This window comes from Elaeis guineensis, chromosome 8, assembly GCF_000442705.2.
Source record: "Elaeis guineensis isolate ETL-2024a chromosome 8, EG11, whole genome shotgun sequence".
NCBI lineage: Eukaryota > Viridiplantae > Streptophyta > Magnoliopsida > Arecales > Arecaceae > Elaeis > Elaeis guineensis.
The window spans coordinates 138190891-138204918 of record NC_026000.2 but is presented as its reverse complement, the minus strand read 5'-3'; the positions used below and the strand labels follow the sequence as shown (position 1 = coordinate 138204918).

The 14028-nt window shown below is 36.3% G+C and overlaps 1 protein-coding gene across 3 annotated transcripts; it reads right to left on the bottom strand.

Annotated features, from left to right (window-relative positions):
* Window positions 1-663: 663 nt before the first annotated feature.
* Window positions 664-12286, bottom strand: LOC105049454 (polypyrimidine tract-binding protein homolog 3). Of its 3 annotated transcripts, none has more exons than XM_010929099.4 (15): window positions 12045-12286; window positions 11701-11770; window positions 11531-11602; window positions 11357-11433; window positions 8882-8966; window positions 7019-7151; window positions 6735-6799; window positions 6587-6636; window positions 6452-6493; window positions 3214-3265; window positions 2997-3048; window positions 2890-2903; window positions 2602-2709; window positions 2364-2507; window positions 664-1297 (listed from the first exon to the last, which is right to left on the bottom strand). In XM_010929099.4, the coding sequence occupies exons 2-15, from the start codon at window positions 11755-11757 to the stop codon at window positions 908-910; spliced, it is 1341 nt and encodes a 446-aa protein (XP_010927401.1). In that variant the 5' UTR covers window positions 11758-11770; window positions 12045-12286; the 3' UTR covers window positions 664-907. The 3 variants fall into 3 exon arrangements, with proteins under 3 accessions (XP_010927401.1, XP_010927400.1, XP_073117711.1); XM_010929098.4 differs by having other exon boundaries at window positions 11701-11833; window positions 12045-12277; XM_073261610.1 differs by having other exon boundaries at window positions 11701-11773; window positions 12045-12277.
* Between the last annotated feature and the right edge of the window lie 1742 nt (window positions 12287-14028).

The following is a 14028-nucleotide window of genomic DNA, read 5'->3' as shown; positions in this document are numbered from 1 at the left end:
ATCGAAACGTGAATGGCACCGGAGGAGCAATCGCAATAGGGGGAAGATAAGTGACCCTTTTCTCTCTCCATCTCTTGATGATATGCAAGCTCGAAATTGCGTTTGATTCTCCCATCATCACACACACTCTCTCTCTCTTTCACGACGTTTGATTCCCTCATTACCGCTCCCTCTCTCTCACGCTCGTCTCTGCCCGATGCGTTTGACTAAATTTTTTTTTTTTTTTTTTTTGCCACATGACTCCCTCCTCTCTCTCTCCCAACACCCATGCAGCAAACGAAGGCTCCTTCGTTGAGATACCTCCATTTTTATGTATATATATTAGATTATAAAGTCCCCTTGCTTGTTTTGATTTCTATTAGCACATCACATTTTGACATCTCCATCCCTCCAATACCATGCAAGCTGCAGCAGCAAGCCAGTTTCCATCACTCATTCCACAGCTTTCTGCCACATGTGTACTCAAAAAACCAACATCTCTTCATTAATCCACGCTTATACTGACCAACTTGTTTTCATGATTACTTCACAAACAACCTTTATACAAGACAAAAAAATAAAATGTAAGAACTTGAATGGCTACGTGGTGGACGAATAAGCCATGACAAAGGACACATGACACTACCATATATTTATATAAACTCCACCACTGCAAAATAACTATGAAAAGGAAATCTTAGATGACGGGAGCCAATTACCATCCCTGCTGCCAAAGATGCCAAGAACCAAGAAATACATGTCCAGAGACGCTATGGTCATTCCGTATTATCATAGAAACCTACACAAAGTACAAATCCAAAATGTGCTAGAGTCGATTTCCCATGAAGACAAATGTTTGCCAGTACCAAGTACAAGAAAAAGAGGGAGCACACCCACCATCATCTCCCATCCATCTCCAAGGGTCGATCTAAATATTCTGAAGCTGGGAGAAGGAAATACGAATGACCGATCGGTCAATGGTGCTTGCATGCTTGCATACCAGAGCCTCAGCAGCCTGTTCCTCATTCTCAAACAGAACCAGGGCCTGCTTCTTCCCATTGACCTCAAAAAGCTTGCTGTTTACAATTGTGCCATGCTCCTCCAGGTGAGTCACAATTTCATCCTCTGTAATGTCCTGAGGGAGAGCTGACACATGGATCATTTTGGTTGGAGCACAACAATATCGGTAATTTTTAACTGCATTATTGTTAAAGCGGTTAAGGCTGGAACCAGCATATTCATGGGTGTCAGGGGCTGGCGTGATGTTTGGATACTTTGAGAAGTTCACCTCGATTCTCTTCCCAAACAACATTGCACCCTGACATAAAAGGGGAAGAAAAATGAAATCAAACAGGACAATATGAGGTACTCCACATTCAAAGTAATGGAATGTAGACCAGATCAAGCTGGAAACAAGCAAGTAAGCTCTAAGCATCAGTGTTCCAGTTTTCAAAATTATGATGAATATGAAGGGAAAAGTATTCATTCCATTCTCTGGCATTTCTTACACAAACCACTTGCACTGATTGTCCAATCAATAAGCAAAGCAGGCACCAATAATGGGACCGGTAAGCACAGACTGCTCAGTTCCAGGATATCTACCAGCACAGAGAATAAGCAATTAACCTTGTATACCGACAGCATTGCATAGATTCCAAAAATTTGTTGGGAGATCATTTTGTTCTATTGCATTGCCTACATAAAAAATCTTCCAGTGATTCATGGTATGCACAAGGGATAAAAAATGTAGCAGCTTGAATTTATCTATTTCAGCAGGGTTTGCAATATAAAGTAGCTGCTACAATATGAAAATTAAACTAAGGTTGAAGTTGCTGACAAGAGAGAGATGGAACTCATCACGAAAATATTTTTAGTTGACGGCTGACGGCACAGGTAGAAAAGTTGAAAACTGATGAATAAAGGACATTCAGGTCATAGCATGACATTGCACAGTTACATCTGAAATTGAAAAGGCTATTTTTTTCTGGATTAATTAACAAGCTTTTTCAAAGCACTGTAAACAGTAGGCAAATAAATCCAGATTGTCATGTCACATGATACTAAGTTATCCAAGCAATCATGCTATAGAGAAACAAAAATAACCATTGCCAAGAATCCCATCCACCTATGGCTGACTTCTGTCATGGTTCACCTTTAATTCCTAAAAGGATTCAACTTCCATACAAGTTCACCAATGATGTCAAGACATAATCAATAATCAGGACCAAGTGAATATTTTCCAATTATGACTTGCTGAATACAACTGAAGAAAAATTAACATTCTTGCAACTAATTTATTTTCAAACAATCCATATCTTGGAATGATGATTTCACAATTAAAGCTAACAAAGTTAAAGTATAATAAAGGGCAAGAACAAGCAAACCTTCAAGAAATGTACAGCCAATTCAGCCTGAAACCCATCCCCCATCTGAACGAGTGCATGATCTGGTTTATTGCGTAGTAGCTTGATTCTTACAATGTTGCCATATATTGAAAACAGATTAAAAAGCTTATCCTCGTCAATTTTCTGCAGTCATAATACAAATTAAAGGATTAAGAAGCCCTACATGAGCAGTGCTAGAGCAAGGAGAAAATCATAGAAAGGGTAGAGCTAGACTTACATCAGGATTCAAATTAGTGACCAAGATTGTGCACCTGTCATTAGTACCACTTATTCCAGGAGGCAAACCACCACCAAATGCAGCTGCAATTGCCGCAGCATTGCTCATCTAATAAATACAATGATAACATGGCATGCAAATATGACTGTGAGAAGTTCTTTTGGAGGCATTGGGAAAATATAAATGAAATCACATGTTACTCAAATTAACAATATGCGAAATTAAGAAAATGGCGTCACAAATAAACATGACCTGTTAATGACTCAGTTTTGGCTCAGCAATACTCACCTGTGCAAATGTAACTGAAATAAAAAGAATCCCAAAAGCAAAAAAGAAATATCAGCAAATGGATGATGAGTAAAGACTTAAGTAAGAGAGGAGCTTAGAATAGGCACCTCTGGCTCCAGGTTGAAGTGTGTACAGACCTCCTGCATCACCATACCCAGTCTGTCTCAAACAAAACAAAGAAATGAGACAATAAATGATACAAAGTATTAAAGGAAAATTTTAAGCTTCGAAAAAGGTACGCATTTGGCATTTGACTACTACAGCAAGATGCTAAAGGTAGCTGGGGAAAAAAAACTAAGCAAAGCCAATGAAAATCCAACTTACTTGCGATGATCTACCTCTCTGTTCAGTAGGTAAAGATGGATTTGTGAAATCTCTGAACAAAGATAATGTCCACATTCAGCAAAATAGCAAAATCTGTACTAAGATGAAAGGGGGGAAAAGGGAGAAACATACATGAATAAAAAGAAAGACCAAAACACAACAATTGCTGTTCCTTGAATAATATAGTTATTAAAGTAATCATTCAAATACTAAAATCTGACAAACTCAAAGAAATCCTGGTGATGGAATTTTTCTGTAAAAAAAAGTTTACCAGAAGAAAGGGACAGTCTCAGTTGGCTGAACCAAGAATTTGCAGGTGGCTCAACTTCATACAAAACCTTAAACATGTAATGATGCCCTCTTGCTTTGGAAAACATTTATTGATGATCAGTCAACATTAGTTTTCACCTACCTTAATTTAATTGGAAGCCTGTTTTTTGAAATAGATGGTCATGAGATCATGATGCATTTAAGCCTCCAGCTCATACACAGACATAAGTTGCATAGCTATAACTTGATTGAAGAAGGTTAAATATGGCCAGGTGGACTGAGATCATTTTGTTAATTAAGGATACTGCTGTTTTCCTTACATGATAATCACCAACTTGATTTTGTACCAGGGCAGAGCCATGACAATTAGCTTGGGAAAGGTGGGGAGAGGAGAGGGAGGGATAAATGGGCAACTACAAAAAAGGGAAAGACAATGAGACAATGTGATCAAAAGAACGATGCTACAGCTCCATAATGACAATGACCTAAAATCATAATAAGCTGTCAAAATTTTATATGATCAATTATTATAAAAATATTTTTTAAAATTAACTTAATATTAGACTGTTTATGTGTTTGTGATAATTTCATGATAAAATAATGGCTTATAACAACAAAATAATGGTAACAATTGAAATTTAAAAAAGTTTGCATTCTTTTTAACATGATAGAGGTTTCTCAAAATTGAAATGTCTAGCACTTGAGCCACATTTAACATGTTAGATTTATAATTAATAAAAATATTTCAATTCTATAATTAATAAGAATATTTTTTTGAAAGTGAATATTTTAAATTTATTGATAATCTGTTCAAGTCCTATAGACTTGGGACCATTCCAATATATAATTCCTAGCGTTTAACTAATTTATGCTACAATTTTGACCCATTTGTCCTTTATACTCATCTCTTGGCAATATCAGTAAAAGTACATATGGATTGGTTATTCTTTACCATTGTCATATCAAATACTGAAAAACCTACTCCTGAAAGCAAAAGCAAAAACAAAAAAAAAATTATTGTTCTGAAAAAAAAAATGGATGCAACTAGTTATCCTGCAATATTAATAATATATGAAACAAGCATGGCATGCATAATCTGACCTCTATCAGAATGAAAATGGAGAAGTGAAGCATCTACACGACAGAGGAAAGATGACCAGTGAAAGATGGAAAAAATAAAAATGCTACAAGAGAAATACGACATGTCGGTGATCTCATTGGATTTGGAATAAGATCCTATTTAATTCATATTTGCCTTTGATATGGCTAATTTGCAATCTTAACTTGATGAGAACTTTAGTTTCCATATTGATCAGGGTTCCAAGTACATACAAAATTACAGAACTTTCTTTTCTATTAGGATAGTTTCATGCTAATCCACCTTAAAATTATTTGCCACAACTAGATCTAAGCATGGCTTTTTTCTAAGAAACATTCTAATACATTTCCTTTTTTTTTTTCTTTTTTTTGGGGGGTCGGGGGGGGGGGGGTGTTGGGGCTGTGTGTGTGTGTGGAGATTCCTGGATTGTAGAAGTGGGAATGCCCAGGTTCAAAGGGCCTAGTGCAGAGGATTTGGAATGAAAAGGCTTGCAGTTGCAGAATATAAAGCAGGAAATGAATGCAGGAGCAATTGATAGGCAGTAGGTGGATGAAGAAATGAGCAAGATGGAGGCACCCAACCATCAAATTGATATGGAAGTATATGGCAAGGTCTAAAAAGTTTGAGGAATTGTTGAGCTTTAGTGTTTGAAAGGACAGGAAATAGGTTTAAGTTTGACCACAAGGAGTTAATTAGCTTATGTTTTAATGTTGCAGTTATATTATTAGGCCTTAGTTACTGATTGTTGGTTTACTTCTGCTGGAGAGGTGGTGTACGGAACTTATTAAAGAAACACAATGAGTTGAAAGAGTAAGGTAATTTGCATGTTTTCTATTGTAGAAGAGGTTATGTTAACATGAAATGCCAGTGGATTATTTCCCATTCTTGATTCTAAAGAACTTTTACTATTAAGGTAGTAAGAAAATGCAATTGGTCAGAAATTCTCCACAATTGCATTAAACTACATCACATGAAGCTTGAGTTCAAATCCACATCAATATGCATTCTGGTTTCAAACCAGACCCTTATGTCATACAAAGATAAGGCAAGGAAGAATTATCATTGAAAGCAGACCACAAAACGGTATCAAATTATTCATATAGCAAGCCTAATTGTTTAAATTTACCCCATATCAAGTGAATAAGATTATTGGTTGTTGCTCAAACTGAACGATTCCCCCACAAGGTTCATCTTTTGTGTTGTATAATTACATTGGAAAGAAACCACATGATTGATATCTTTGCAGAAAAAGGAGTCAAAATTAACATGAAAACATCATTCACTTTGTAGAGGACAAGAACATGGACCACCAAGTCTATTTAGTATATTATACTTGCTCAACTCAAGCTCCTGTCCCCTTTTTTGGCAATGAAAGGTCTTAAATCTAGGCCAAATCTCACTAGCACTAAATTTGATAATGGAACACTGAAGGAGCATGCAAGCCCGAATACTCAGTGCCACATAATTCAGAATTTGGATAAGGAATAGCTAAGGTAATTTTGGCAATAGCATACTGCAAAGCCTTTAATACCCTGTGGATACATGAGTCATAGGTAACACATGCTTTCACTAAACGAGACCCTCTATTTTTATCCACAAAAAAAGTGTTCCTCTTATATCTTCAAAATAATTTTAGTTTTTTCTTACCCTTTATCAATTTCAGAAAGGATTTGCTTGCATCTTCTCATAATTTTTGGTATTTTTTCTCGTTCACAAAAAAGATATGGCCAACTTTAATGTGATTGACCATTAACAATAGACTACTCCAAATAATCAGTCCCAAACTGGGCAACTGGAAATCATATAGTAAAGATACAGCATTTTTTCTTAATATCAGATACATCAAATGGCATTATGTTATGAACATACCTAGACCGCTCGTTGTTGTAATTAACTTGCAACTCATTGAGACTGGATTTTGAACAGGAAAAGAAAACAGTAAGAAATCTACAACACGAGGAAGAAAGAAATAACAATTTAATTGCCAGTCTAGAAGGAACATACTTGGAAAACTGTATATCTAGCTGACAGCAACCATCATATATATTGCGTCCCTAAATAAGTAACCGTATCATCATTAATATCAACTTCCTGATCCAAAGGCTCCAAGTTCAGACAACCATGAAAACTAAACAGAATATAAATTTCATACTTGCAGTGTACTTCTTGCTTGCACAGCACTCTGGCGTGATTGATACTGGATAAGGGCTTGAAAACCTACACAAGTAGGCAAAGGAACATTTTAAATATCTACTGAATGGTCTTCATTACAGAAAGAAAGTAGGTATCATGAAATATAAAAATAAGAGCAATCAAATGGAGAAAAAAATATTTTAAATAAATATACAACCAAATGCAACGTAGAACTCCACCCAACCAGTTATAAAATCCAGAAAGACTTAAAAGAGAAGAGTGAGAAGACTTGAAGAAGCTGACCAGCTGACTTCTGAAACGTGACGATCTTCTCCACAAATCCATGAGGAGAAAACACTTGATGCAGAACTTCCACTGTTATAGGATAGAGCATGTGATGAATTGTAACTAAGAGGATTCGGTTGGGTTGTGAATCCTGAGTGCCCCATAGCAGACCAACATAGAGACAGAGAGAGAAAGAGATAGAGAGGAATAAATAGAGAAGAATATATAGTCGAAAAAACAAGAAACTGTAGAGAGAGTAAATTACTTAAAATTTTCAGCTATATAGAAGTATGTATGGAGGTGAATAGATAGGTCAGGAAAGTAAGAAGAATATAGAAAGACAGATAAATTGTTAAAAAGTCCTTTAAGTAAAATTTGCTAAGATGTCTCTTCTCCCACACATGCAATTACCCTGTAACTTGATTATATCATTATTATCACTACCACATGTATGAAAACACATGGAATGCCCACTCATGTCTCACACAGTTGGCCAAGCACAAATGCATACATATACACATACACATACACAAATGCACAGATACATGCACACATGCATAAATACATAGATATATACATTCGTTATATGGGTGTACTGTAAGTACTTTCATGGTTAGTACAAGTATCCTGGTGATGCTATCCATAATAATACATTATAATTCAACCTGAAGTACATTATCCACAGTTTCCAAACCCAGGTTTTCTGCTAGCTACATTATCTCAACTTTCTAAAATACATACAAACAGTAGCAGATCACCAAATAGTATTCACTATTAGCAGTCTCTCATACCACAAATTGTAATGTGCTATAGTCAAAACGCCTAATAGAACAACAAACACCTAAGATCATACAAAGTTTCATGACTACTTGCTGATTTAATAAGATACCTTCCCAAATGGCAAATATGGTCAAACCCACAATTACATAATTAAAACTACACATTTTCTGAGTCTTTAAAAACCAAATAATTTCTCAATGCCAAATGCAGCTAGCATGAATTGCTTATCATGAACACCAGCTTTATCCTGCTACAGGTAGAGGACTGGATAGGCATGGTTGAATCATTTGACATAGAACACACATTTAAGAAAGTTAGTTTCCTTGAAGGAAGACAACCGCCTAGGCATATGTACTTACATTATCAGAGGAAATAAAAAAAATAAAAAATCTCCTCACTTTTACCCTTGACTAGCAAGCCTCTTCCAATATATATGGGATTGAGTTGATTAACAAAATATGATTCAGTTATGTTTGACAACATTTTTCAACACAAACACTTATGTGTTGGTTGGGAAGCACCAAAGTTACTTTTGGCAACGATGAATTACAATTCAAAATCAGAATGCTAGTCTACATACTACACTACCTAGTCAACTGTATACAATGTACTTTCAGTATGCAAAATAAGAAAACTGGTTAAATGTACTAAAAGGAGTGGATTTTTTTCTAAAGTAGCAACATAATCCAATTACGTAAATTCATTATCATAGCTAAGAATGGGACAATTCTGCTGAAAATGATTGAATTCGTGCTACATTTTAATCAAAAGAAGGTGGGGAGAAAAAAGTGAGCAAGCATCTTTTTCGCTGCATCAAAGTCATGAATTCATAGTTGCTCATTGATGTACAAATGGATACCAAAATGGAGATATAGGAATAGGAATGGAAGGAGCATAATCATTGTCAGGTTATAGTCTAAATCAGTTTTACATAACAGGTCACCAGTTACCTCAAACAAAATATCCAAACCATCTCACAGTAAATAAACATCAAGATAACAAATAGGTGGTCTATTTTTTAAATTTAACCTTCTTGATATGGATTCAAAAAATCGTATCTGTACATGCAACTAAAATTACTTCACTTATTCAATCACTAACCTGATCACCCTTCCGTCCTTGAGAGTTCTGGTCTGCTGTTGTCAGTTCCTGATGCGAAGAAAATTGGATGTAAACATTCCTTCCCCTGAAATTGCAACATTGTAACCCAGGTCAGGTCCTGATAAAATTTTAAACATAAAAAATAATATTGAATAGGCAGGGTTTTTAGCATATGAGAGGTTAAGTAAACCCAAAGGATGCGAACATGTGCAATGAAGAGGAAAAACCAAGGATTACATGAATGGAAATTGTGAAAAGAACATGGAAGAGTTTGAAATAATATCAGAGGCAGTCTAGAACAGGAGTGTTTGGAAAATGAGAATTCATAGAGCCACCTCCAAATAGTTGGGGCAATGACTGAAGGTTAAAATTATGGTTATGATTCATCGATAGCAAATCAAGTTGAAGCATAATCTGTTGACAAGAATAAAACATTTTAAGTACCAATAAAAGGGTAGTTTATATTATCTAAGAAAAGAAAATGTTGGATTGAAAATCTCAAAAGCCACAGTGAGAACCTTGAAAGACAACCCACCTACAAATAAGAACACTACCAGAAAATCTTTTATTCATTGAAAATTTAGTGATTGAATGAGTATCCAAATGTGTAATGTGAACAAGATGCCGTGCAAAACTTCCCTTCTGCTTTATTAGGCGTCTGGACCGGCACCTGAAGTTCTTAGTTCGATTTTGGGTCAAAAGAAAGTCTTGGTACATGATAGCCTTCCTAATTTCCTAAAACAATGTTGATAAAGTGTACATTATATGTGGTATTAACTGCCATCCAGATAAAAACCTTTGAGATATATTTTTTTTTATGGCAAATGAGGACAGGCTCATCCAGCAGAACTTTGTAAAGAGGTAATTCATAGATTTACTTCTGTTTGTGACATTTTTTTCACAGAACAATCCTTTTATGAGATTTTTCGGGTAATTATAACAAAGGCCTAGCAGCTTTGTTATCTGATATCTCATCAATAATATCTGTGATGAAGCAAGAACTGGGAATCCACCATTAGAATGCAAGGCAGCACCAATTTAAATAATATTCCAACTTTCTCACTGACTTTGGGAAGAAGCTTTATGTCATTCTTAAGCATATAACTCTACTGGACACTGCCATATTGACTTTCTTTAGGCCGATGACTGATATAACAATCTAAATTTCACCACTTAAAAATGTGGTTCATAAGACTGCATATGCATGCATAGTCCAATGACCGCATCGCATATCCTATGTGCTGCTACAATATGTGAGCAGGCAATATATGGGCTGAAAAGATGGTTTGCCTAGCACTTTGTGGATATATATGCAGTGAGATTGGCTTTACATGGCCACATATGCAAACTACTTATCATTGTGCGACCATATACATGCCCTATATGTGGCAATTCTTATATTGGTCCATGCAAAAAAAGGGAGGTTCAAGCTAATGGTTGGGTAGGATGTGGGTTTCAAGCAAGCTAGTCATATGTATATTAACCATGTTTAATAACTATTGCTACTAAGAATCAAGCGCTAAGTACTAAGCACTAATTGCTTGATATTGTTGTTATTAATATTGCCAGTATTGTTAAGAATATTGCTATTAATATTATATATGATATGTTTTATTCATTTTTAAACATGTAAGATACTAACCACATATATGGCCTGCATAATGCATACACGCTATGCGGTCCCTTGATCACCTACACACCGAAGGTGCATTTTAAAATATTACTAAATTTTATAAGTCAAAAAAAAATGTAATTGTTTTCACAAACACGTGGTTCATGAGTTGCTCGATTGCAAATTTACTAGCTTATGTTGGAACATAGTATAGCTCCTACTAGAAGTTCTCACAAGATCTAGTCGACAGATGGATTTTTCTCACTTTACAGAAAATAAGATAATGGGGTGAGAAACTTCTAAAAATATTCATGGATGGTCACAGACCAACAGCAATGGGGTTAAATTTTTACTAAATCACATGGAAACCACCGGTAACCAATTTTGCAGTGGTTTCCTGTGATGACAATATACCATTGGGTTTTAGCACCAAGTTCTATGCCACTACCCAATTCCCGTAATTCAATCCTCAGAGTGGCAATCATGTTTTAAGCATTCCACCTTAATGCCTAAACACGTACCAGTTATCACATTCTAATATGCCTATCAAATTATATAAAAATAAAAATATGCATGTTATATCCTCTAAACACACTTGATTTCTAGATTAATATCATTCTGATCGGAAATCTCTTAGAAGAAATAGCCCATTGCATGTTCTGCTTCTCGAATGAACAGCAGCAGCATAACTGGACCTTTGGTACAGATAAGTTAGGACGAGACATCATCGTATGCATGCTAATTAGTCTTGTAAGCACATAAATAAACAAGGGGGAAAAACCTATCATGCGCCCCATAACGTAGCATCCCTTTCGGGCAATGAAAACAGAAGAGAGAGAAGGGGAAAATGTCCAAAACAATACCTGACACTTGGTTGAACATTTGTGTAGTACTGCAGAACATTGACAGCGGAAGGCAAATCATGCATCTGGATAAGAGCCTGAGACAACAGGAAGGTACCAGCTAACTCACAAGTAATCCATACAAATCATCACTAAAAACGAAACAGTGAAAGACATAAAATAAAGTGCAAGAACCTGATTTTTAGCCCGTAACATCACAAGCTTATTGACAGGGCCAAATGGCTGCACTAACTGAAGAAGGTCATTCTGTAGAACAGGGAATAACCATGTCAAATTGACCGAAAATTACGTGCTTCAGTTGCAAGAATACATTCAAAAAATTTCAAAAAAAAATAAAAAAACACCTCAGATATTTCATGCCCAACATTTCGAATGTGGATGACTTTGGAGGGCTCCGTCATCCTCGCTCGTTCTCTTCTCCAAAGAAAAATAGCAGCAAAATGTCGATTTGTTTCAGTATTTTTTCCAAAAGATCAACTATAGATAGTGAAAAGAAAAAAAAGACTATTACCGATTCATTCGATTAGAAAACAGAGAACAAGTAACAAAAACAGCTAAAGAAAGTTAAAAATCGGAACCAAGAGAAACCGTAGATGCCCGTCACTGCACTAAAAGCAAGATATGGTTCCTCAAACAGAATAATGGAACACCAAAAAGTAGCAAATCCAACGGCAATACGAGAGCTCACCTTGGGAGATGAGAGCTCCGAAGATCTGCGACGGTTCCGAGGATTTGAGGACCGAGTCAGCGATACGGAACCCAGAGCATGGGCTTTGGCTAGGGTTTTTCTCCTCTGTCCGGCTCGCTTTTAAATCGTGGAAATGGAGGATCGGAGAACGAGATTGGGCTCGAAATGAGGCGATGGAGCGGCAGTTGCCCTAGCTCTGGATCTTTTATTTAGTTCGCGACCCCGATTAGAAGTCTTACCCTGCTCCTCGAAACAACTAGTGCCTGATTCTTTCTCGATTATTCCAGGGTTTGATTGGTCCTGGGACACGGGGCGCTGATTGGAAACTTATGGCGTTCGATGATATCGCGCATCTGAAAGGACTAACATGGACGTCCGAGATTTGAAGGGGCCGCGTGGTTGCGTTGATATTATTTGGACCTGCGGCGTAAGTTATCTCAACAAGAGTAACCCGTGGTCCAATTAGATCCTACAACCTTGTACCAGCTCAGCAAGTACACTTGCCAATAATTTACCGTCATGTAAGCATTCTTGCCATATCAGCGGAAAGTTCTCTGGTCCAGAAAGGCAGCCACGGCCGCTGGAAGGATCTCGGAAGCCGCAGGTGCCGGGAAGGAGGCCGTGGTTGGCCGATGATGCTGCTGGAAGGAGGCGGCGGCGGACCCACAGAAACACAAAGCCGCGGGCGGCCGTGGGTGGGCGGCGACACGAAGAAGGCGGAGAGGTGGCCGGTGACCGGGCCGTGAACGGAGAGATCTCTCCCTCTGTTTCAGGCCCGCAGCCTACGACAGCTTCGGAGATCACCCCAACCATTCGACGAATTTCTCTTCAACGGGAAATTAGAGAAATTTTGTGTTTGGTTGAAATTTTTAGAAGAGAAAAATTGAAAAATGGCATTCTCATAAAAATAAAATTTTCATATTTTTATCTGAGATATAAATTTTTTTTCTCAAAAAATATTTTTAAAATTATGAATAGAATGAAATAAAATTTTTTTATAAAAAAAATAATAGATATTTTATATTTTCTCATAAAATAGATGTTTAATCAAATATTAGATACTCTAGGATACACCATTTTTTTATGATTAATCAAATATATTACAATTTTTTAAGATATCATATTTTTAAAAATTAATTTTATAAAAAATATATTTTAATAAAAAATTTTGAGAATGGAATTGAAATCAGAATTTGACTGATTGATGGGACGGTTGGAATGACTGTACTACTTTATTTATTTTTAATAAATTTATAATTTTTTAGAAAAAAAATATTTCTCTTTTCATTCTACGAAAATTACTCCCTCTTCTTTTGATGTGATAGATCTCTTGTCTCTTCATCATCCACCTTGACACTTAAGACCACTTATCTCAATTAAGATCGAGTCTAAATTGGATCGATAAATATTTGATAGAATTCGATTGATTTTGGGTTCACAGATGAAGTGTTGATATAAAATTAGGTTTGGATTTGGTTCTGAATATAGTAAAGGTCAACAATTAACACCCCTAAGTAGTTATTACTCACCTTTACTTTCTCTTTTAGTAGCCCAAAGCAAGACAGCAAGATGCACAGATCAAACAGCAGCAAAAATTCGGGTCCAATAGTTTGTAATGTCAGCTCCTTGAAACACGCCCAGACATTTCTTATGGCAGGGATGGTGAAGGTCAAGTTTTCAGTGATTAGCCATCTACAGCCTGCTTGGTGAATCTCGCCAACAGGAAGGTTTTTTTTTTTTTTGGGTGAAACAAAAGGCATATATTGCTTGAAAAGATAATTGTACATATGTTCAAAGCCTGTTGAACAGTAAAACACACTCTTACAACCCTCTAACAACAGTCTAACAACACTTGAAAAACAAAACTAAAATCCACACAGTAAGTTGTAGGCTACAACATAGTAAATATTGTTGCTGTGATACAGAAAACACAGGAAGATAGAGCTGGGCAGAAGGATGTAACCAAAACCATAGAAGTTGGCCT

Coding starts and splice junctions, on each gene's coding strand:
- LOC105049454 (XM_010929099.4), bottom strand. CDS start 11,757: ATGACGGAGCCCTCCAAAGTCATCCACATTCGAAATGTTGGGCATGAA. Junction 11,603..11,700: donor TTGGGCATGAAATATCTGAG/GTGTTTTTTTAT, acceptor CCTGTTCTACAG/AATGACCTTCTTCAGTTAGT. Junction 6,494..6,586: donor CTAGATATACAGTTTTCCAA/GTATGTTCCTTC, acceptor TTCAAAATCCAG/TCTCAATGAGTTGCAAGTTA.